Source organism: Mus pahari, chromosome 1 (genome assembly GCF_900095145.1).
Source record: "Mus pahari chromosome 1, PAHARI_EIJ_v1.1, whole genome shotgun sequence".
NCBI classification, from domain to species: Eukaryota; Metazoa; Chordata; class Mammalia; order Rodentia; family Muridae; genus Mus; species Mus pahari.
Genome location: NC_034590.1, coordinates 117,060,572 through 117,084,655, shown reverse-complemented (window position 1 = coordinate 117,084,655; position 24,084 = coordinate 117,060,572). Strand labels below are relative to the sequence as shown.

Sequence of the window (24,084 nt, the reverse complement as noted above, 5' to 3'; positions counted from 1 at the left end):
GCGGCCCGAGTCGGGGGTGTGACCCGGTAACGCAAACTGGAAGTCGCCGTGAGGAGTCCCGTGCTCCAGCTTTTCCCCGCCTCCTGTAACGCATTGGGAAAGCTTTGCGCCAGTCACCAAGTCGTTACCCAATGGCGACTCATCCGGGCGTCCCATTTTTTTGGTGGCTCTAGAATTGGACTGCGCGCGCGCCTAAGACACCTCTGCATCCCGTCACTTCGCTACTTCTCCGCGCATGCGCACTTGTGCCGCCGGGTTTTCCTTTTCCGGGTCCCAGCAGGTTCTAACGGGCGCATGCGCCAGTGCAGGCTGGCAGCTCGCGGCTCCTTCTTCCGGCCTCCCCTTTGCGCCGGCACCGGTAGAAGCGGGGCGAACGCAGAGCCCCAAGCGAGTGACCTGCGACCCCGGAAGTGGACCTCAGGGTCCCAAGGATTTCTCGGGTCCGGAGCCAAGGGACCTATCACTGGCACTCCGAGAGCACCTATTCCACGCCCACCTCTGGATGCCGCCGACGGGTGCCCAGCCCTTGCCCTGCGCCTGCTTTCAGGCTCGGCGCTTTACAACAGTTCTGGGCCACCGGAGGGGGCCCAGGCCCCGCCTCTGATGCAGTCCCACCCCAGTATCCCGGCCTGATCCGCTGACTGCCTGGGCCGGCCCCGCCCCCTGCCCGTGCCCTCGCCCTACCAGTCCCCTCCCCCGTCGTGGGGGAGGCCATGGCGTGAAATCTAAGTCGGACCCCGGGACCCTCGGGCGCCAGCGGGGCATGGGCCGGGGGCCGCCCCCATGAGGGTCCCGGGAGGAGGGCGTGCGCAGCAGCGGCTGGGCCATGGGGTCTCAGGTGTTGCAGATCCTGCGCCAGGGGGTGTGGGCCTCGCTCACTGGCGGATGGTTCTTCGATCCGCATCAGAGCACATTCTCCAACTGCTTCCATCTCTATGTCTGGATCTTCTTGCTCATCTTTCCCTTCTTGCTGTACATGGTGAGAGGCTGCCACCACCTGTAACTACGGCGAGAGGGAGGGCAGTCTGGAGGGATGGGCATCTTGAGTCCTGGGGTGTGGAGTGAGGCGAGTCACTGTAGAGTTCGCTGTAGAGTTTAGTTTGGTTTTACATAGAGGAAAGACCAAGTCTTTTCTACATGGAGCGACCTTGAGCTCCTCGTTTAATCTACCCGGTTAAACAGAGGGCTGCCCCTAACAGGGCTTTTTGTACTGTTGCATGAAGGGGTGATGAAGTTTTGTAAACTGATGAGTCCTAGTTCTTTACAGTGGTGGCAGGTACATCCTCAAGGGAGCAAGGGTTTTGTGAGAAAGGATCCAACTTAACTGTCATCTCCAGGTCCTGCCCCCCAGCCTGATGGTAGCTGGAGTGTACTGCCTGGTGGTAGCTGTCATCTTTGCTACCATCAAGACTGTGAACTATCGCCTGCATGCCATGTTCGACCAGGGCGAGATTGTGGAGAAACGCAACTCTACCATGGGGGAGCAGGAAGAAGAGGGTGCCCAGGGGGAGAGCAGTCTCCCCAGGTGAGTGGGTGTGGGCTGTGTCAGGGATTGTCGTTTCTCTGTGCTCATGGTTGTGTCTTGGAGGATAGAGAAGGCTGAGAGGACATTGGCTCTAAGTGCTTGCTGTAGTCAGGGTTAGAGCAGTAGAAGGGAGCCTTGAGGAGGAAGGGGTGTTAAGGAAGGTGAGAAGAAACAGTGAAGAGCGCGGAGCTGAGAGCTTCTGCTCAGCTCTTCCTTCTGTTTGCAGGGACCCTGGTGTGGAGATGACGGTGTTCCGGAAAGTGAGCTCCACGCCCCCTGTACGCTGCAGTTCCCAGCATTCTGTGTTTGGCTTCAACCAGGTTTCGGTAAGTAGGCTTCCCTCGCTGCTGTCCTGGGAGTCAGCCCCTGTTGTGGGCCTATTCCTAGCCTGCTCCTCGCTCTGCATGTTTATTTGTCCTCTCTCCTCTGTCTTATCAGGAGTTGCTGCCCCGGATGGAGGATTCTGGACCCCTCAGAGGTAGGTGGTTGCTGTTCTGGGCTGGATGGTGGTGGTGTGGAGCAGGGTGACATAAGAGGACCGCAGGGTCATTGTGACAACTCTGATGATACGGTTATAGACATCAAGGAGCTGGTACGGGAGCAGGGCAGCAACAACGTGATTGTGACCTCTGCCGATCGAGAGATGCTGAAGCTCAGCTCCCAAGAGAAACTGAGTGAGTGGGCGGGGCTGGCAGGCAGAGAGGATGCCTTGTGATTACATCTTCCCAAAGTTGGCTCCATTGTGCTCCTGGATGGGAATACTTTGGTGTTCCTCTTGTGCCTGTACCCTCGGTGGGAAATGGAGGTTGTGAGATCCCCTTACACCGATCTACATTGCCACATGCCCTTTTCTCATCTCGTCTTTCTTTCTTCTAACAGTTGGAGACCTTCCCCAGACACCCCCAGGGGTTGTCCCAGACCCCTCTCTCCCCAGTACGGATTCTTCCGAGCGTTCTCCCATGGCTGGAGATGGTGTCCCCTGGGGTGGGAGCGGTGTGGCTGACACTCCCATGAGCCCTTTACTGAAAGGGAGCCTCAGCCAGGAGCTAAGCAAGAGCTTTCTGACCCTGACCCGGCCTGACCGGGCCCTAGTGAGGACCAGTAGTCGGCGGGAACAATGTCGGGGAACTGGAGGCTACCAGCCCCTGGACCGGAGGGGCTCAGGTGACCCCATGCCCCAGAAAGCTGGCTCTTCAGATTCCTGCTTCAGTGGCACTGACAGGGAGACTCTGAGCAGCTTCAAGAGTGAGAAGACTAACTCTACGCACCTCGACAGTCCCCCTGGTGGGCATGCCCCCGAGGGCAGCGACACAGACCCGCCTTCTGAGGCTGAGCTGCCTGCCTCCCCAGACGCTGGGGTCCCCTCAGATGATACACTTCGTTCCTTTGACACAGTCATTGGAGCAGGGACACCACCGGGCCAGACAGAGCCGCTCCTGGTTGTGCGGCCCAAGGACTTGGCACTGCTTCGGCCTAGCAAGCGGCGGCCCCCCATGCGAGGACATTCCCCACCTGGTCGTACCCCAAGACAGCCCTTGCTTGAGGGCTCGGGCTTCTTTGAAGATGAAGATACCAGTGAAGGTAGTGAGCTGAGTCCAGCATCCAGTCTCCGGTCTCAGCGCCGCTATAGCACTGATAGCTCCTCGTCTACTTCTTGCTACTCCCCCGAGAGCTCCCAGGGTGCGGCAGGGGGTCCTCGGAAGCGGCGGGCCCCTCATGGGGCTGAAGAAGGAACTGCTGTGCCCCCTAAGCGACCCTATGGGACCCAGCGGACGCCCAGTACTGCCAGTGCCAAAACTCATGCCCGTGTGTTGAGCATGGATGGGGCAGGGGGTGATGTCTTACGGGCGCCCCTGGCAGGCTCCAAAGCTGAGCTGGAGGCCCAGCCAGTGATGGAGCTGGCTGCTGGGGAGCCTGCTGTGCTGCCTCCTGAAGCCCGCAGGGGACCTGCTGCCAACCAGCCTGGCTGGCGGGGGGAGCTGCAGGAGGAAGGTGCTGTGGGGGGAGGTGAGTGTTGACTCCAAGGGTGAGGGTGAGGAAGACCTGGGAGGCTTAAGTTTGGGTAAAGGGCAGACTGCAGCAGAGCTGCTCAGCATCAGCTTCCCCTCCTCAGGAGGCAGATGGACTTGGACTCGATGCCTAAGACATGTGGGCCACACCTCTTGGCTCCAGGCCCCATGGTTAGCACTGAGCCTCTGTTTCCTGTGGACATTATCTGCCCAGCAGTGGGGCAGGGAGGATGATTGTCAATCTCATTTCCAGATGAGAAAACTGAGGCAGGAATGGCTGGAGATGTGCTGGCAGGGCTCCTGAGACCAAGTGTCACTGTACTCAGTCTAACCTTTAGCTCCATTCTGGAGCACTGTCCCCAGCCCAGCCCAGCCTGTCACTTATGCTTGGGGCTTCTTTCTAACAGCACCTGAGGAAACAGGTCAGCGGGAATGCACAAGCAACGTGAGGAGGGCTCAAGCTATCCGGAGACGACACAATGCAGGCAGCAACCCTACGCCTCCAGCCTCAGTCATGGGCTCGCCACCTAGGTGAGCATCTGCCCCATGGCTGCAGGGTAGAAGGGCCGACTGGCTCTACCTGGTGCTGACTTAGGGCTTCCCCTGTCCAGCAGCCTGCAGGAGGCTCAGCGGGGCCGGGCTGCTTCCCACTCCAGGGCACTGACTCTGCCTTCTGCTCTGCACTTTGCCTCCTCCCTGTTGCTCACCCGAGCTGGCCCCAATGTCCATGAAGCCAGCAATTTTGATGACACTTCTGAGGGTGCTGTGCACTATTTCTACGACGAGAGCGGTGAGCCCTTCCCCAGCCAGCCCAGCACCTCTTGTATGCTTCTGCCTTCCCACCCACAGCACTGTTGGGTCAGTGATCTCCACCTTGGTACCGTGGCAAGTACTGCCCAACGTCATCCTTGTAGCATCTCTGAGGTGTGGGTGTCATCGTCCCTGCTCTGCTGATGAGGAAACCAGGCCCCCCACCCCACCCCAAACCACAGGCTGAGCTAGTAGGAGAGCAGAGCCCTGCCCAAGGCAGGCTGACTGGAGTGCCCTTCCTACCTACCACTTGGTCCCCAGGGGCTGGGCTGTCACTACCAGGGACATACCACTGGGCTCCTCCTTGTTCGTTGGCCTTGATGCCCTTGTAGTCTCGGACCTTGACAGTGTTGCTGTCCCTCTGCCCCAGGTGTACGGCGGTCGTATACCTTTGGCTTAGCTGGAGGTGGATACGAGAACCCTGTGAGTCAGCCAGGCGAGCAGGCAGCCAATGGAACCTGGTGAGTCTCCAGTGGGCTTCTTGTGGGCCGGCAGGCTGTATTTCTGAGAGCGTTTGAACCTAGTGCTCTTTGCTCTGGTGGGGCAGCAAAAGGCTGGGAGGGGGAGGGGAGGACAGTAAGGAAACTGGGCATGAGGCCCTGCAAGGCCGAGTCTTCTAGGAAGCACAGTACTGACGAGTAGGCCTGGGCCTGCAAAAGAGATATGTCTGCAATCTGCCTTCTCCTGACTCTGGTGCTCCTGATCCATGGGCACCCCACCCAGCAATGGGGCAGGCAACCTACCTGGCCTTGACTCCCGTCCCACCAAGATCCAGAGTTTGTCTGTGTCCTTCACTCTCATTGCTCCTATGTCCACAGGGACCGTCACTCACATTCCTCCAGCTTCCACTCAGCTGATGTGCCTGAAGCCACAGGAGGCTTGAACCTGTTGCAACCAAGGCCAGTGGTTCTTCAGGGTATGCAGGTGCGCAGGGTGCCCCTGGAAATCCCAGAGGTGAGGAGCAGCTTTGAAAGGGCTGTGTGGGACAAGGGGCATGTATCAGATGACTAAGGCTGGTCTAGGTAGATAGCCTGCCCGGGTATCCCGAGAGGGCTAGATCACTCTGAGGAGGAGCGTGGGGGTGCCACTGTGTCCCCATCTTTAATGGCTTGGTAGAGTTGCTGAATGGCTCCTCAAGTCATACGTGTGTGGGTTTTTTTTTGTTTTTTGTTTTTTTGTTTTTTTTTTTTTTTTGGTTTTTCGAGACAGGGTTTCTCTGTATAGCCCTGGCTGTCCTGGAACTCACTTTGTAGACCAGTAGACCAGGCTGGCCTCGAATTCAGAAATCTGCCTGCCTCTGCCTCCCAAGTGCTGGGATTAAAGGCGTGTGCCACCATGCCCAGCTAACGTCATATGTTTATTTTCTCCGTAAATGTATCTCTCTGATCCCAGAGCAGGAGCAGCTAGCAGGATAGTGGGTATTTCACAGTGATCCCTGCAGAAGGGGCAGTTCAGTTTGTCCTGTGCCTGACAGTTACAGGTGTGATTGCCTGAGGTGTTACCTGTTAACGCTCCTTACTGATGGTGTCCTTTTTTTACCTCCAATTGTTTATCACTAATACAATCCTTCCAGTAGTTAACAGAAATAATAGGAGTGCATAAAATGTGACCTCACCTATCATCCCAGCTTCTCCAGAGGCTGAGACAGGATACTATATGAGCCCAGGAATTGAAGGCCAGCCTTGCACTATAGAGGGTCCTGCCTCTATTAAACTATATATACACCAAGACCTTAAAACAAAGTCTCCACTTTCAACGTGTTCTCAGTCCTGAAATAGGACTAATCCAGAATAAGCTAACACCTCAGACCACAGATGGACCGTCACCACTGCTAGAGTCCACTGTGGCTGGGGTGTGTGAGTCTCTGTGAGGTAATAGGGACTGAGTCCTGGCTAAGCTCTCTATTACCAGGATACTTTCCCAACCTGAGACAGAGTCTCATTAGGTTAACTGCGCTGGCATTAACTTCACTCTACTGTGGCACAGGTGGCCTTGAATTTGGAATCCTCCTGACTCAGCCTCCCAGTGACCTAAGATGATTACAGGTCATTGCTGCCAGGCCTGGCTACTCTCTCGACTGTTTATTTTATGTAACCATTATGTGGGATTGACAGCATCATCCTTGCAATGTAGTAGTAACTTTAGGGCCAGAGCTGGACATCTTTGGGCTCTCCATTGTATCCTGCAGATAGTTGTGTGTGCACACATGTATACAAGCTCATCACAGTGTACATATGTAGGAGTTAGTTTTCTCTTCCCACTGTGGAGTCCTGTCAGCCTGTCAGTCTTCTGTGACAAGTGCTTTTACCTTCTACAACCTATAAATGCTTGTTGAATGAAGGATACATCCAGCCGAAAGAAGCTAAGTACTTTTCTCAGGGACACACAGCTCTAGCCTGTCCTCTGAGCCAGGTGTTCTGTGTTCCTGAATGGGGTTGTCACAGTAACAATGGTGGCTCCATCTTGGAGGAGAATCATTTGTGCTAGGTCCCAACGGACAAAGTAGACTTCACTGAATATTCTGCCTGAGTTGAGAAGGCAGACATAGGATTTGGTGACTCTGGCACCTGGCAATCTATAACAACAATGCAGGCGCGTCCTAGGAACCCAGAGCCAGGAGCAAGCCTTTGGGGTTTTTTTGGGTTTTTTTTTTTTTGTTTGTTTGTTTTTTGAGACAGGGTTTCTCTGTATAGCCCTGGCTGTCCTGGAACTCACTTTGTAGACCAGGCTGGCCTCAAACTCAGAAATCTGCCTGCCCCTGCCTCCCAAGTGCTGGGATTAAAGACGTGCGCCACCACCGCCCGTCTGAGCAAGCCTTTGTGATGGAGAGTCATGGCAGGCCACAAGGGCACTAGACAGTGGTGCCTTGATTTCCTGAATTACATGGGCAGTCAGCAGCTCAGTGTTGGGGGAGGGGTGATGTTAGATGAATGGGGTGGTGGGGCTGATGGACGCGGCTGTGGGGACTGCAGTTTGACCTGCTGGACCAGGACTCCCTGCACGAATCCCAGGAGCAGACACTGATGGAAGAGGCACCACCCCGGGCCCAGCACAGCTACAAGTACTGGTTTCTTCCTGGCCGTTGGACCTCTGTGCGCTACGAGCGGCTGGCCCTGCTAGCTCTGTTGGACCGGTAAGTACCTACAAGTATTAGTTCCTGATCCCAGACAGTGCTGGGACTCTGGTCTTCCAAACTAAACTTGTGGAGATGGTCATGCCATCAGATACCCCAAATGCCTCAGAGGCTGGAGACTGTAGTGGGTTTCTTTGTTGTTTTTGGCTTTTGAAACAGGGGGTATCATAGACCAGGTTGGGTTCAGTTTTGCTATGTAGCCGAGGCTAACCCTGAATGTCTGGTTATCTTGTTTCCACCTACCACTTGCCAAGGTTATAGGTGTGCACCGCTGTACCTGGCTTGGTTTCTGTTTATTGTTTTTTAGACAAGGTCTCATTTGTATCCTAGACTGGCCTGAAATTCACTCTGTAACTCTAAACTCCCAGTGATCCTCCTGCTTCAGTAGAAGTTGTAGTAGAGGTATGAACCACAACTCTGCTGCAATGGGCTTCTTTAGGCTGCAGAGGGGTTTAAAGGGGTACAGTGGTTACCCTTCTCTCGAAACCTTTCTCAAAACGGAGTGATCCCTCGCTGTTCCCCCACTCCAGGGCTGATCTCTTTCTCTTCCATTTGCCTGAGTGCTGTAACCTAAGTACATCCATAAACATGGTTGTCTCAAAACCTGTCCCGTTTTCTAGAGGGGAAACCAGTCAGAAAGTCAGATAAAGATGCCATCAAGGCAGCGGGCCTAGATTCCATATTCTGGCGTCCTGTCCATCTGTCTTGTTTCACTCGTGTGACTGGGGACTGCCCATGTATACATCATGGTCCTCCTGCTGTGTGGACACCATAACTCATGTCAGCATGAGTAGGAAATGGATGTGGCCAGAAACAACATTGCCTTGAACTTTTGGTGTCTAGATGGCCAGAGACGGCCCAGGGCAGCAGCAGCAGGATGGTTTGTCAGAGCAAGTGCAACCCGCTCTCTGCCCTCTGAGGTCAGGGGTTTGGCTTTTCAAAGCCCAGAGGTGGATCTTCAGGGCAGAGTCCTGTCTCCCAAACTTCCCTTAGAGACTGGGATGGGAAGCTGTGCCCTGACTCACATGTCTTTGTAGGACACGTGGGATAATGGAGAACATTTTCGGTGTTGGATTGAGCAGCCTGGTTGCCTTCCTGGGATACCTGTTACTGCTCAAGGGCTTCTTCACTGACATCTGGGTCTTCCAGTTCTGTCTGGTCATCGCCTCCTGTCAGTACTCCCTGCTCAAGGTCAGGCCTGGCTCCCCAAATCCACAACTGTCCTGGGCCACCTGTTTCCCCTTGTTTCAAGTCTGAGGGAAGTATGGATAATGTGGTGAAGGTCCCCTGTAGCCAGCCACCCATCTGTAGTGTCCAGTGGTGGGACTGGTCTGAGTGTCTTCCCTTTTCTGTGGACACCAGTTCTTGTTGCCAACATAGCCCTGTCTCTTCCAGAGCGTGCAGCCTGATGCAGCATCCCCCATGCACGTAAGTACCTGCGGGGTGATGCTCTGGCCAGGACCCTGGGAGGCTCTGAGACCAAATTCAAGGCCATGGTGGGAGAGGGGCAGAGTTCCCTCACCACCCGCTTTGCTCCCATCTTCCCCAGTTTTCCAGCTTGGATGTGGTCAAGTCTGGGGCATGTTGAATGTGTGCACATGCCCCAGGGAGGTCATTGGGGAAGGCCCAATTCCTCACTGGCCCACTTCCTAGGGCCATAACTGGGTGATTGCGTACAGCCGGCCTGTCTACTTCTGTATCTGCTGTCTACTCATCTGGCTGCTGGACACCCTGGGGACCGCTCAGCCCTTCCCACCTGTCTCTCTGTACGGCCTCACGCTCTTCTCTGCCTCTTTCTTCTTTTGTGCCCGAGATGTGGCCACTGGTAAGGCAGGGCAAGATTGACCCAAGGGAGTGAGTGGAGGGTGGGCCAAGGAGATGCTGGCAGGCTGACTGGTCCTTCACTCCCTACTCTTGGACAGTGTTCACCTTATGCTTCCCGTTCGTCTTCCTCCTGGGCCTCCTGCCCCAGGTCAACACCTGCCTCATGTACCTCCTGGAGCAGATAGACATGCATGGCTTTGGAGGCACAGGTATGGTGCCCCCAGGAGGGTCTGCCTACAGGAGGGTCTGCCCCCAGGAGGGTATGCAGCTCTGGTTCTTACAGAGCCTTTTCCTGCTTCTGGAATCTGGCTGCAGGGCCCCATCCTGCCTTTCCTTTTTTTTTTTTTTTTTTTTTAAAATGGTTTTTCGAGACAGGGTTTCTCTGTGTAGCCCCGGCTGTCCTGGAACTCACTTTGTAGACCAGGCTGGCCTCCAACTCAGAAATCCGCCTGCCTCTGCCTCCCGAGTGTTGGGATTAAAGGCGTGCGCCACCATGCACGGCCTGCCTTTCCTTTTTTATCCCCTCTTGTTTTCTTTCCCCTCTCTTCCCCAGCAGTGGTTTCAGCCCAGAACACTAGAAGCTCTGAAGGCCAAGTGGAGGAGGGTGGTGTCATGGGAGGTCTTGTGGGAATGGAGGAACAGTGGGACAGGTGATAGGGTGAGACCCGTAGGTCAGATCTGGGCTTCACCCATTTCTCCCTGCTTCTAGCTGCCACCAGCCCACTCACTGCGGTCTTCAGCCTCATGCGAAGCCTGCTGGCTGCTGCCCTGCTTTATGGCTTCTGCCTTGGGGCCATCAAGGTATGGGTAGTCTACAGGAGCTGGGCATGCTGAGCCCTGTGGGGTTGTTGGGACAGGTCTGTGAAGCGGGTTCAGCAGTGGCTTCTCACATAGGACATCCCTTGTCTTCCCCAACCCTTCTCTTCACTACCTCTGACCAGTGTGGGTTCTCTCTTTTAGACACCTTGGCCAGAGCAGCACGTCCCTGTCCTCTTCTCAGTCTTCTGTGGCCTCCTGGTGGCGATGTCCTACCATCTGAGCCGGCAGAGCAGCGACCCCACCGTTCTCTGGTGAGTGCTGCCTGTGCCTATCTGTGCACTGAGTACTCTCTGGGTGTGTGTGCTTATCCATAAGTACATGACAGAGTACTGAGTGTGTGTGCTTATCCGTACATGACAGAGTATGTGAATATGCACACCTGGAACTTAGTCAGTCAGTGCATGTCCCTGGAATTGACATTGTGTGAGGTAGGGTCATTAGTGCCTGCCTTGGCCTCTTACTCTTCTTCCTTTCAGGTCCCTAGTCCGGAGTAAGCTCTTCCCTGAGCTAGAGGAGCGGAGCCTAGAGACAGCCCGGGTTGAACCCCCAGACCCACTGCCAGAGAAGATGCGTCAGTCAGTGGTAAGGGATGGGAGCTGATGAGGGTGTGTGAGTATGGGACTCTGTCAGGTCTGGGCCTGAGAAGGCCATGTGAAGTGTGCAGCAGCAGTCAAGCTGTGTCTCCTGACTCTGCAGCGAGAAGTCTTGCACTCCGACCTGGTGATGTGTGTGGTGATTGCCGTGCTCACCTTTGCCATCAGTGCCAGCACCGTCTTCATTGCCCTGAAGGTTTGTGTAGTATAGGTCACCCCCTCTTGGTCTGGATAAGCACCTGCTGTACTTGAGCCACTCTGGAGGCCACACCTACCCTGGAGGGCTGACCAGACTGAATCGAGCCCCTGGCCTCTCTCTCCTGCAGTCAGTTCTGGGCTTCGTGTTGTATGCGCTGGCAGGAGCTGTGGGCTTCTTCACGCATTACCTGCTGCCGCAGCTCCGCAAACAGCTCCCCTGGTTCTGCCTCTCACAGCCTGTGCTGAAGCCACTGGAGTACAGCCAGTATGAAGTGCGAGGTGAGTACCACTGGGCCGGACAGAGTCAGGGTGGAAGGCATCCCAGTGAGAAGTGTGCTCCTCTGGGCTGCGGCTGTCAGTGAGCACCTGCTGCTTGGCCAGCTCTCAGCCCCCGTGCCCATTCCTCTCCCTGCCCAGTGCAGTCTCTGCTGGACTCTAACCCTGTGCACTGCCCTTGCTTTGCTTCCTGCTGTTTCTAGTGGAAGAGAAATCCAACACTTTTAAAAGGAGTTTTATGTTTTGAATTGCTATCAGTGGGTCAGAGGCATCTACTGCTTGTTGCTGGCAATATTTAAAAATAAAAAAATACACAGGCTGTATTCAAAAATATTTTCTGGGCTGGAGAGATGGCTCAGTGGTTAAGAGCACTGACTATTCTTCCAGAGGTCCTGAGTTCAGTTTCCAGCAACCACATGGTGACTCATAACCATCTGTAATGGGATCCAATGCCCTCTTGTGGTGTGTCTGAAGACAACTACAGTGTACAAAATAAATACATAAATCTAAGAGATAAAATAATAATAAAACAAATCTTCAAATTTTTTTAACATTACATACATCTTTAATCTCAACACTTGGGAAGCAGATGCAGGTGAATCTCTGAGTTTGAGGCCAGTCTCATCTATATAGTACGTTCCAGGCCAGTCAGAGTTACATAATGAGATCCTGTCTCAGAACAAATAGAAGGTTGGTATGGCTGGAGAGTTGGCTCAGCGGTTAGAGCTGGCTCATCATCTGCTGTTAACTCCAGTTTGAGATCCGATGTCCTTTTCTGGCCTTTGCAGGCACTGCGTGCACATGGTATAGGCATTCATGCAGGCAAATTCATGCACCCTTACATGTACAATTTTTTTAAAAGGCTTAGAGCATTTGGTGTTTTAGTAACAGAATTTTGGGTGCATGTCTGTACAGCTGCTGTGCACATGTGGGGGTTAGAGACCACCTCCTGACGTTCTCTCGTTCCACCTGCTCCTGGGAGTCAAACTCCTTAGTGTCCGTGGCTGACGAACCCTTGTTCCTTTCTCAATGAGATGATGCCACTTTCCTCCTTCCCTTCCTCCTTCCAATCCCTCCTCTGAGCCCATCTTCTTGCTCTCTCTCAGATTCATGGCCCCCCTCCCTTTTTCTTTTTTCTTTCTTTTTTTGGGGTGGTGGGGTGGTTTGAGACAGGCTTTCTCTGTATAGCTCTGGCTGTCCTGGAACTTACTTTGTAGACCAGGCTGGCCTCCAACTCAGAAATCCGCCTGCCTTTGCCTCCCGAGTGCTGGGATTAAAGGCGTGCGCCACCAAGCCCGGCTGGCCCCCTTTTTTTAATTGTTGTTACACATACAGGCTACTCAGTCCAAATAATATTTGTTTGTAGCCCTTGTTTTTCTCAGACAATGGGAAATGTTGCTTCTTGGGCCAGCATCTCTGTCAGTTTTCCTTTTGCTGCCTTAAACCAAGAGAACTTCCCCCTCAAGAAGGCCTGCAGCTTGCTGTCATCCCAAACCCTCGGCCTATTCAGTATGACCTTTGCCTACCTCTGGTAGGTGTCTACAGACAGTAAAACCAGCAAAGCCCTGTCCCCCCAAGCCTATGACATGCTAAGTGGCATTTAGAGCCCCTGCCTGTTGGGCTCTTCATCCTCATTCGGAGCTGTTCACCATATTCCAAAGTCTCCAGGGACCCAGGACAGCATAGCTGGTTTACCCACCTTCCTGGGTGTTTTCTGGCCCTGTGGTGCCTACTCCTCTGGGCTCCAGAGAGGCGCCATGTTGCGGGCCGCATGCTAGCTAACAGCTTGCCTTCCTGTTACAGGCGCTGCCCAGGTGATGTGGTTTGAGAAGCTCTATGCTGGCCTGCAGTGTGTTGAGAAGTACCTCATCTACCCTGCTGTGGTTCTCAACGCTCTCACAGTGGATGCCCACACAGTCGTCAGCCACCCAGACAAATTCTGCCTCTAGTGAGGACCCTGTACCCCCACCCCCCGCTGTTGTCTGTGTATATCCTCATGTGATTGCCACTGAGGGATGGGTAGGACCTAAGACTGGCAAAACCCAAGCTGGATGCTGGCACTTAATGAGCTGTCAGTTGGAGCAAATGTATCGCCCTTCAGCTCATTCAGAGGTACTGCCCACCCCTGACAAAAGGGCTGTTCTAGTAGACAGCAGGTGCCGAGGGTGGCATTTAAACCATTGGTGAGAGGTGTGTTTCTATGCCTACCCTCCCTAAGGCCCCGCCATGTCTGAATGCCTGCCCCACCCACAGCTGCCGGGCCTTGCTAATGACTGTGGCGGGGCTGAAGCTGCTGCGCTCGGCCTTCTGTTGCCCACCCCAGCAGTACTTGACCTTGGCCTTCACTGTCCTCCTCTTCCACTTCGACTACCCGAGGCTCTCGCAGGGCTTCCTGCTTGACTACTTCCTCATGTCCCTGCTCTGCAGCAAGGTAAGCTGCTGGTTGACTCAGACCCAGGCTAATGAGCAAACAGAACAGAACTGTTCTGTCAGAGGGGAAAACGTGTCCTGAACCTGCAGCCCTGTAGACCCGAATTGCTGTAACTGTGGGCTTTTGCAGTGGCCTGAGGGAGCAATCCCTCCACTTCCCCTGCAGAGAGCAGGTTGAGACTTTGAAGGGGACCTTGCTTCAGGCCCTCCTGGGAGTTGGTGGCCAGTCAGACTTCATAGCCACTTTCCTCAGGATCAGCCAGATCTCGGCCTGACCTCGTCCCCTGCGTGCTCAGAGCTCTGCCTCTGCTGGCCAGTGTCGTGAAGCTGGGTTCTGAGCTGAGAGTGCTCCTCAGAGCCTGGGTGTATTGCTGTTCTCTTGGGCTGTGGGATTCCCCACTCAGGGATTGGGGGTCACATGGCACAAAGGACCATTCCCCACATCCTGAAGGTGCCATTGTACTGGGACCCACATTGCCCTTTAGTGATTTCCTCATCCTTGGCTTTCGTTTGCTTTCTTTACTTAGTTACTAGAATTTGAATCCAGGACCTTGGGTGCACTGGTACCACTGAACTCTTCATCAACCCTCTTTGACTTCTTGTTTTGAGATAGTCTGACTAAATTACACAGGCTCGCCTGCACTCAGCCTACTGCCCAGGCTGCCTTGGAACTTGTGATCCTCTTAAGTATATCTGGGGTTATTAGAGAACTGACCTACCAGGCTTGCCTGGGACCCTTCCAGGGCAGGGCCTAGGGTCATCTCCTGAAATCCTCACTAATGATTAAGTAACATGAGCAGAGCAAGTCATTTGCCTTCTCTGTGCTTATCTGACCTGGGACTTTCCTCTCTGTGGACTAGAAAGAGCAGTAGGAACACCAAGGCATCATGGGAGTTAACTGGCTAATGTTCTTTGGAGCCAGTCAGAAGTTACCATGGCTTCAGGTGTTGCAAGCCAAGTCTAGAAAGAAAAGGCTGGGGTGGTCTCAGGGTCGACCCTGTGGGACTGTTGTCTGGAGGCTTGGTAGATCTTAGCACCATGCATGACTGTGCATGTTTTATCACCTTGACCTTGATCTTGACCCTGACTCCTGCAGCTTTGGGACCTGCTGTACAAGCTGCGTTTTGTACTGACCTACATTGCACCATGGCAGATCACCTGGGGCTCAGCCTTCCATGCCTTTGCCCAGCCCTTCGCTGTACCACGTATCCAGCTTCTGGTTTTCCTCTGTGGGCGGGGTGTGTGTGAAGAGCAGCAGCCGTTGGCTGCAGAGAGAGGAGAGGGAGGTGGATGGTCCCATGTGCCTGTTACCGCCTTGACTTATGCCCAGACTCAGCTATGCTGTTCCTTCAGGCCCTACTCTCAGGGCTCTTCTCTACCCCACTCAACCCCCTGCTGGGCAGTGCAGTCTTCATCATGTCCTACGCAAGGCCCCTCAAGTTCTGGGAGAGGGACTACAAGTAAGTCTCATGAGAGATAGGAGCTGGTGACCGGCAGGGGGCGAGGCCAGGAAGCAGCCAGGAAGGGGCTCCAGACGCCCACAGCAAGGGGACGGGTGCTTGGCTTCGGTGGGGACACTCAGGCAGTGAGCCTGGTAAAGACCGGACGTGTGACCATCTAAAGCCTCATGGCCGCCTGGCCTCTGCGAGACCCCACTCTTTCCAGGTTTCTCCCTCATGGTTCTGTGTGAGTCCCTTCATGTCCATAAGTTTAGCCTCCTTATCTGTCAGCTACAGTGGGCTGTCACAGGTGGCATCTACTCATAGCTCAGGGATGTGGGTTCAGAGAGGACCAGGGTGGAGCTTGGGCAGGGGATCTGCTATTGGGCTGCCTGACCCTGGCTCATACATTGTTGCTCTCTCTGAAAAGCACTAAACGTGTGGACCATTCCAACACTCGCCTAGTGACACAGCTGGACCGGAACCCAGGTGGGTAGCTACTTGTCCAGGCTCTACAGGCAAGCTGTCCCCTGGAGGGTGCCCTCTTTACCTGACACTTGCCTGTTTATGTTGTTTTGGAACCCAGGCGCTGATGACAACAACCTCAACTCCATCTTCTATGAGCACTTGACGCGCTCGCTGCAGCACACGCTGTGTGGGGATCTGGTGCTGGGCCGCTGGGGCAATTATGGCCCTGGAGACTGCTTTGTCCTGGCCTCTGACTACCTCAACGCGCTAGTGCACCTCATTGAGGTTGGCAATGGCCTCGTCACCTTCCAGCTTCGTGGCCTTGAATTCCGGGGTGAGCCACAGGCCTGAGCTGGAAGACTAGCAGAGGGCAGAGAGGGCAGGCCCAGGCTGGGACACAAGATTTAGTATTGTGTTGAGACCGGATTCGAGTCCAGCTCTCAGGCTACTGGGTGATCTCAAGCAAGGTTCTCTTCCTCCTGAGTGTAGGTGTCCTACACTGTTTACCCACCCCACACATGCACATACCACCTCTGACCTCACAGGGAGCCGAGGATTACTGCCGAAAGCTGGGGTTTGAGCTCTGATGGCAGCTTCCGGCCAGCATGCCAGCCAGCACTGTAGGCGGCTGGTTCCTTGCTCAAAGGAGCTCATGTGTTCTGTGCCATCTTAAGACAAGTCCCTCAGGGGCATCAAGGGAGGCTCCAGGTACAGCTCATGAGTACTGTGACCTTGAGAAAGCCACTCTTTAATAAGTTTTGATCTTTGCCTCAATGGGGGAACTGGACCCATTTTTCTCTGACCCACTCCTTTGGCAGTTGGAATTGTGAGAAAGGGTCTCATTTTGTCAGTCCATTCAGTTAGTGGCCTTTACTGGTGTCTAGGGTAGGAGTGGCAGTGGGTCTAGTGGCTTTTTGGGCACTTGCTAGTGCAACTAGGGACTGTCCTAGTAGCTCTGACTAGGCAACCCTGTCCCACAGGCACATACTGCCAGCAGCGTGAGGTAGAGGCCATCACGGAAGGTGTGGAGGAAGATGAGGGCTGCTGTTGCTGTGAGCCTGGTCACCTGCCCCGGGTCCTGTCCTTCAATGCTGCCTTTGGGCAGCGCTGGCTGGCCTGGGAGGTGACAGCCAGCAAGTATGTTCTGGAAGGCTACAGCATCAGTGACAACAATGCAGCCTCCATGCTGCAGGTGTTTGACCTCCGCAAGATCCTCGTCACCTACTATGTCAAGGTATGGGCTCTGGGGCTGACTGGGAGGCAGCTCTTGGTGAATTGTCACTACACAGGCATGCTGATGCTGCCTGTTGGCTGGAGTGCAGGATGGCTGTTTGGGAAGCATAGAACTCACTTTTCACATTCTTCACAGTGCTACCATCAGACAGCAGGCCCCAGGGGCCTTGTGAGCAGGTGCCTGGAGTAGGAGCTCCCTATTGCGCCTTCCAGAATGCCTGTTTCAGGCCCTGAGAGTGGAGGGTGGGTGGGCAGCACGTTATGTATCCCCTCCAGGCTGCTGGCTCCAGTTGGGGCAGTTGGCTAAGGTATGTCTTCAGGACCAGTCAAGGGCTAGGAGTGTTGTAGGAAGCATGCCTAGCATGTCTGAGACCCTAGATTCAACCAAAATAAAACATAACAGCCTTTTCCAGCTTAACAGTGCTGGTGCGTGCTAATAGTAGCCATGGGGGGTAACCACAGGAGCAAGCAGGACTGGTGGGTCTGTGCCGGGCACCTTACCTGATCTGGACAGACTGTCATACTCCTGGAAAAGCCTAAGGTGCCCCTGCACAGAAGCTGGCTTCTATAATTGAAGCATTTATTAGGTGGACGCAAGAGGATGAGGAATTCAAGGCCAGCTGGACGATGTGGAAGACTCTCAAAAAGGGGTTAGGGTGGGGGAGCTGCCTAGATGCTTGCCATCCAAACAGTCATGAGGACCTGAATTCAGGTCCTGTGAAAGCTGGACGTCTTGGCATGACCTCGGATCCCAAAGCCGAGGGGCTTACTGACCAATTAGTTTAACCCAATGGTGAGCTCCAGATTCAGTGAGAATTGTTGACTCAAAAATAAGGTAGAAAAAAAAAAAAAAAGGTAGAGAGCAACTGAGGAACACACTCGATGTCAGCCTCTGGTCCCCACATGCACACACGGACACACATCATCTGTAGACGTAAGTGATTGGTTGGAGCTTTGGCATTAGAATGTGACAGAGCCAGGCTCTAGACTCAGATCTGGCATCTCAGTCACTGGGTTTTCTGCCTTGTCCTGGGTGGGAGGGAGGGGGGCTCAAATCAGGCCAGAAGAGCCTTGAGATCTGGCGAAAGTGGTGAGACACAGTAAGGTTAGGAGCCTGGCCGGGAACTGGGGATTTCAGGCAACCTAGAATATTGCCTCCTTTGCCCTAGCTCAGTTTACCTGTTGAGAAACAGAGGCTTGCAGGCTTATAGGATGTTAGGAACAATGAGGTTCTGTGACACCCAAGAAGGGGCATTATGGAAATGTCTCTGTTACTGTTCTGTTTCTGTGAAGAGACTCCATGACCAAGGCCACTTATAAAAGAAACCATTTAGTTGGGCTGGCTTACAGTTTGAGAGAGTTAGTGCAGTGCATGACATCATCACTGCAGGGAGCATGCGTAGCTGAGAGCTTATGTCTTATCCACGTGGTTGGAACTTCTGAAGCCTCAAAATCCATCTCCAGTCCACACTTCCTCCAACAAGGCCACTCTTAATCCTTCCTAAATAGTCCAAGGGAGAACCAAACTTTCAAACAAGCTTATGCAACCACCATAGAGTGTGATGGGTTTGTGTCACAGTCCAGGTCCCACATGTGCTTAAGATCTGCCCTGAGACACTAGTGACCTGCTGGGGCTAGGCAAGCCTGCTTCACTGAGGCTCCCTTTAAGGCAAACTCATGCAACTCAAGTCTGTCCCTTTGTCCCAGGCAGTGTGGATATCTTTCAGAATCATGTGTTGGAAAAACTGAGAAACCATAATTCTGTGTTCCTTTTGTCCTCTGAACCACTCCTAGGAAAGAGTTTGTAAGGCGCTGCCGCCCTTCAATTTACTAAGACACAGGCCAGAAGTGGTCCAGAGGTTCATTCCCAACTCCAGATCACTCAGTTGTCCAGGTCACCCTGCTTCTTCTCACAAGTCACATCAGGGCTCCATGTCCCTCAGAGTGCTGTGCACCAGTCGTGGCTAGGCGTAGGTTGGCACTGAAATGAGCTTGGCCTTGTCAGCTTTTTTTTGTTTGTTTGTTTGTTTTTTTTAAGATTTATTTATTAATTATATGTAAGTACACTGTAGCTGTCTTCAGACACTCCAGAAGAGGGCGTCAGATCTTGTTACGGATGGTTATGAGCCATCATGTGGTTGCTGGGATTTGAACTCAGGACCTTCGGAAGAGCAGTCGGGTGCTCTTACCCACTGAGCCATCTCACCAGCCCCGGCCTAGTCAGTTTTATAGCCAGTGTGTCTCAGCCTGGATACCTGAGAAGCTGGGCAGAGTGATATACCTGGAGATGTGATTAAAGGCATAGAGGGGTGAAGGGTGTACGGACAGCGCAGTACTGGGAAGGGGTGAAGCATGTACGGACAGTGCAGGGCTCAGAGAGCAGCTGTGCTAGGAGCCCAGGCCGTGGCAGTCTTGTGCCTTGTAGATGGACCAGGCCAGACTCTGCCCTTGTGAGCAGCTCTGGCCATGCTAAGGTACTTTACTTTCCCTCACATTCTGCCCTTCCCATGGGCATCACCTAATAGTGGGCAACAGGCGGAATGCAGTGTCTGGGTATAGAGCCACCAGCTCCCATCCACCTGCAGCCAAGCCCCATCCTTGAGGTATGTAGTTTTTGTTTTTTTTGAGACAGGGTTTTTCTGTGTAGCCCTGGCTATCCTGGAACTCACTTTGTAGACCAGGCTGACCTCGAACTCAGAAATCTGCCTGCCTCTGCCTCCTGAGTGCTGGGATTAAAGGCGTGCGCCACCATGCCCAGTGGTATTCAGTTTTTGCATGTTATCTTGCTTGTATCCTTTAGTGAACTTTAGGAAAGGTGGCCCTGTGTGATGGCCCCACACAGCCGAAGAGTCAGTTGAGGCGCCTTATAGGCAGTGAGCCTCGTGCAGGAGAGCACCCTGGTCCTGAGCCCCATGAATGGCCAGTGACCTGTACCCTGGCAAACAACTACAGAGAGGGTTCCATTCAGGAGCTCTTCCTAGAAAGCCTTGAACTTCGGTGTCATTTTGAGACTCATACAGAGGGCGCATCATAGAATACAATGACAGTGTTAAAAATGAACTGCATCAACACATTCCAGGGCCACTCCCCCCGACCCAGAAACAGTGCTTTTTGGGTTCTCTTAGTGGCTCTGGTGGAGCCTGGATTTCAGAGATGCTCTCTAGCAGGAAGGTCAGTCTGGAGAGCAGGGGTCATGTATTCCTGTGCCGTCCTTTTAATAAGCCCTAAGTCAACAGCCAGCTCTTACCAGACTTCATTGACTGCTGCCAAAACCACATCTGTGTAGGGAGTTGAAGGACACACCCTGTCCCCAACACACACACCATACCACATGCTGCCTTGAAGCATCCGCTCCATCCTTCATGTTCTCCACCAGAGGAACACACATCTGTTTGAGCGCTAGCTCTTCCTGGCTGTACCCTGGCCATTTTGCCCAGGCTTTTAGCCACTCAGGATCCCACCACAGTCACTCTGCTGTCCCTATTGCCTGGATACTCTCTGTCCGTGGATAGCTACACTACCTCAACCTGGGCTTCTCCACTGCTTAGCCAGGGAGAGGGCCAACTCCATCAGCTTCAGGTCAGAGAGGTACATGGAACCCCCATAATCTTGTTGTCTGCCCACTGCTGTCCCAGCTTTGCTAGCTGCCTCCCTCCCTAGAGCTGCTCTCCACTTACCCAACCCCGGTTTAAACACCAGCAAGGTCCCCTAAGAATAAGCGACACTCTGCACTTTGATACAAAGTGTATGCCTCTGGCCTTTTTCAGAGAAGGTCTTATGTCTGTCATAGTAATTTGCCTAAAGGGACCTGTGACTCAGGCCACACAGTCCCTGGTTTGTGGGCAGCGTGCTGTTTCAGTCAATATTCTTGGCCCTGAGATGTGGATGCTGCACAGTGTCCTTCCGTTCCAGCCCAGTTTGCTCACTTATGTGACACTGGGCAAGACTGTCATCTGTGTGAGCCTCCATTCCCCTTACAGATGGGCTGGGTTCTAGGGATGGCAAGAAGCAGATCCTGCTGCCAAGTGCGGGACCACTCTGTAAGTGGGGTGCTTCCTGCCGGTTCTCACACTTTGTCCCGGGAGAGGAAGCACACACTTACCTACTTAGCTTCCCAGAGCTCAGCTGCGATGCAGAAGCTGCATCACAGAAAGCATTGTGGCTCAGCTGGGGTGTGTTTTCCCCACTGCTGGGGTGTTGGGATGGAGTTGCCCCTGACAACTACCCCTCCTCTTCCAGAGCATCATCTACTATGTGAGCCGCTCTCCAAAGCTAGAGACCTGGCTAAACCATGAGGGCATCGCTGCTGCCCTCCGGCCTGTGCGAGCCCTTGGTTACGCAGACTCGGACCCCACCTTCTCACTGAGTGTTGACGAGGACTATGACCTCCGGTTGTCTGGCCTCTCCCTGCCGTCCTTCTGCGCTGTCCACCTCGAGTGGATCCAGTACTGTGCCTCTCGGCGCAGCCAGGTCAGCTACCTGTCCCTTAGGTCTGCCCTACCCCAGACTCTCAGGACCTGGGCTGCCTGGTCACTCCCTTCACACTTGGTGACTCTCAGTCTGGACTCCAGTCCCACACTGAGCTGTGCTGACTGGGGTCTTTGTGTCATAGCCCGTGGACCAGGACTGGAATTCACCATTGGTTACACTGTGCTTTGGCCTGTGTGTACTGGGTCGCCGGGCCCTGGGAACAGCCTCACACAGTATGTCTGCCAGGTAAGTGCCCATAGGCAGCAGAGCCTGCTGCTCTCCCCGCCTTCCTCTGAAGAGCCCCACACCCCCGTTGGTGCACTCCTCTCACATGGGTGAGATCCTCTGCAGCCCTGACCTCACCTGCCTTTGCACTGCTCTGTGGGGAAGAGACGAGCATCTCCTTCTGGCTCTCCCTGTGGCTGATGCCTTCTCCCCACCCAGCCTGGAACCCTTCCTCTATGGCCTGCACGCCCTGTTCAAGGGGGACTTTCGCATCACCTCTCCCCGTGACGAGTGGGTCTTTGCTGACATGGATCTGCTTCACCGAGTGGTAGCACCTGGGGTTCGCATGGCCCTCAAGCTTCACCAGGTAGGAGGGATGTGCCAGGCCAAGTAAGAGGCAGGTGGGAGATGAGGCCTTCCCCAAGACCAGCGGACCCTGACTTCTGTCCTCTCCTCCAACCAGGACCATTTCACATCTCCTGATGAGTACGAGGAACCAGCAGCCCTGTATGACGCCATCGCGGCCAATGAGGAGCGGCTAGTCATCTCACATGAGGGGGACCCTGCCTGGCGCAGTGCCATCCTCAGCAACACCCCCTCCCTGCTGGCGCTGCGCCATGTCATGGACGATGCTTCTGATGAGTACAAGATCATCATGCTCAACCGGCGCCACCTCAGCTTCCGAGTCATCAAGGTGGGGCAGACAGTCTTACCCCATCTCACAGCTGGTGCCCGTCCTCGGTGTCACTGCCCTGACCTTTGGTGTGGCCCTCCACAGGTAAACCGAGAGTGTGTGCGTGGGCTGTGGGCTGGGCAGCAACAAGAGCTGGTGTTCCTGCGCAACCGCAACCCTGAGCGCGGGAGCATCCAGAACGCCAAGCAGGCGCTCCGCAACATGATCAACTCCTCCTGCGACCAGCCACTGGGCTACCCCATCTACGTGTCACCTCTTACCACATCTCTGGCTGGTAGCCACCCCCAACTGCGGGCGCTGTGGGGTGGTCCTGTCAGCCTGGGTGCCATTGCCCGATGGCTCTTGCACAGCTGGGAGAGGTGAGCCCTGGCTGCCCCCCTTAGCTTGGGAAGATTTCTGAGGGCCTGATGCTCTGGGATTCAGGGAGCAGGAGCATGGAGATGGAGCAGCTTCCTTCAAGGTCACAGAGGTGCAGTCTTGCAGTCAGTGAGCTTGGATCCTTCTCCCAGAGAGGCTTCTTCCACCCCTAGTGGGCTTTAGTATTTAAAAGACTATAAACTAGAGATGAGACTCCTGGGACTCAGATGTTAGATGTTTCTGTAGGGCTCGCAATGCCTTGCCCTGGACTCCTCACGCGTCTCCCGCTTCTTCACCCAGACTTCATAAGGGCTGTGGCGCTGGCTGTAATAGCGGAGGGAATGTGGATGACTCGGACTGTGGTGGGGGTGGCGGCCTGACCTCCCTCAGCAATAATCCCCCCTTGGCGCACCCTACGCCTGAAAATACAGCAGGTAAGTAGGCGAAGCTGGGCTGAACCTGTGCGTTAGACTGGCCCAGCTGAGGTCTTTGCGCTTATCTGTTTCCTACAGGCAGCAGTGAGCAGCCCCTCCCACCAGGTCCTAGTTGGGGACCACGGCCTTCCCTCAGTGGCTCTGGTGATGGCCGGCCCCCTGCTCTGCTGCAGTGGCCTCCCCCTCGGCTCCCTGGCCCACCTCCTGCTTCACCTGCTCCCACTGAGGGTCCCCGGCCCTCAAGACCTCCTGGCCCTGGTCTCCTCAGTTCTGAGGGACCCAGTGGGAAGTGGAGTCTGGGGGGCCGGAAGGGACTGGGAGGATCTGATGGGGAACCAGCCTCAGGGAGCCCCAAAGGAGGCACCCCCAAATCTCAGGTAAGGAACCTGTGGAAGGAGACGACCCCAGGAGTTCTCAGGTCGGTTTGTCTGCTCATCCGTCTGTCTTCTCTTCCATAGGCCCCTCTAGACCTCAGCCTCAGCCCTGATGTCAGCTCTGAGGCCTCACCTGCCAGAACCACCCAGGACCTTCCTTGCTTGGACAGCAGTGCTCCTGAGGGTTGCACACCCTCCGGTGCCCCAGGTGACTGGCCTGTCCCTGCTGAGGAACGCGAAAGCCCTGCTGCCCAGCCCTTGCTGGAGCATCAGTACTGAGGAGCCAGCCTGGCCTCTGCTGGATTGCATCCCAGGACTCAGTAACTTAGACTCTGCTGGACCACAGAACTGATCGGCTTTGGCTCTGGGGTCTGCACCCTGATATCTGGCTACTTGAATGTCAGATCTGAGTGACCCAGACTTCTCTCCCTGATCCGTGGCCTGGATACCCCAAATCAAGGCAGCAGCCTCTTAGCCAGGCCCTAAGAGGCAAACCCATGGGCTGGTCCCTCATTGGAGCCCATGGCCAGGACTGACTTTGCCCCCAAGGCTGGCCTCCTTAGCCTGGACCTGGGGCCCAACATGTGGCAAGGGGGATTCATTCGTTCTTTTGTCATTTTTCTTTTTTTTTCTGTGCTTCAGAGACACCAAATTAATAACACTATTTTTGATTTTGGTTGGCAGTTTATTTTCTGTGGGACTAGGTGAGGTTGGTAGAGGTGCCGAAGGCAGGGAGGATGAAGTCAGAAGAGCGTGAGGAGTCCGCCGAGTGG

General features: G+C 54.4%; 1 protein-coding gene across 7 annotated transcripts; it reads left to right on the top strand.

The window, feature by feature from the left end:
* Positions 1-13: 13 nt before the first annotated feature.
* Pcnx3 (pecanex 3) lies at positions 14-23,987 on the top strand. 7 transcript variants are annotated; one of them, XM_029538650.1, is made up of 35 exons: positions 14-979; positions 1,338-1,525; positions 1,752-1,851; positions 1,964-2,003; positions 2,104-2,199; positions 2,405-3,532; positions 3,942-4,065; positions 4,149-4,324; positions 4,715-4,805; positions 5,163-5,298; positions 7,317-7,477; positions 8,515-8,668; positions 8,873-8,905; positions 9,131-9,302; positions 9,400-9,510; positions 10,011-10,102; positions 10,262-10,371; positions 10,597-10,702; positions 10,817-10,909; positions 11,040-11,190; positions 12,991-13,135; positions 13,441-13,618; positions 14,714-14,822; positions 14,948-15,077; positions 15,487-15,545; positions 15,643-15,858; positions 16,505-16,758; positions 20,997-21,227; positions 21,370-21,473; positions 21,672-21,819; positions 21,916-22,146; positions 22,231-22,505; positions 22,804-22,937; positions 23,016-23,314; positions 23,396-23,987. In XM_029538650.1, exons 1-35 carry the CDS (start codon positions 827-829, stop codon positions 23,588-23,590), a joined length of 6,123 nt encoding a protein of 2,040 aa, XP_029394510.1. In that variant the 5' UTR covers positions 14-826; the 3' UTR covers positions 23,591-23,987. The 7 variants fall into 7 exon arrangements, with proteins under 7 accessions (XP_029394510.1, XP_029394532.1, XP_029394526.1 ...); XM_029538672.1 differs by having other exon boundaries at positions 4,146-4,324; positions 5,163-5,268; positions 7,356-7,477; XM_029538666.1 differs by having other exon boundaries at positions 4,146-4,324; positions 5,163-5,268; positions 7,335-7,477.
* Positions 23,988-24,084: the final 97 nt, after the last annotated feature.

Excerpts from the sequence above, each read along its gene's own strand:
- Pcnx3 (XM_029538644.1), top strand. The coding sequence starts at position 827 with ATGGGGTCTCAGGTGTTGCAGATCCTGCGCCAGGGGGTGTGGGCCTCG. Across the intron at positions 14,823-14,947 it reads CCAGCCCTTCGCTGTACCAC|ACTCAGCTATGCTGTTCCTT; the intron begins GTATCCAGCTTC and ends ACTTATGCCCAG. Across the intron at positions 15,546-15,642 it reads ACAGCTGGACCGGAACCCAG|GCGCTGATGACAACAACCTC; the intron begins GTGGGTAGCTAC and ends TTTGGAACCCAG.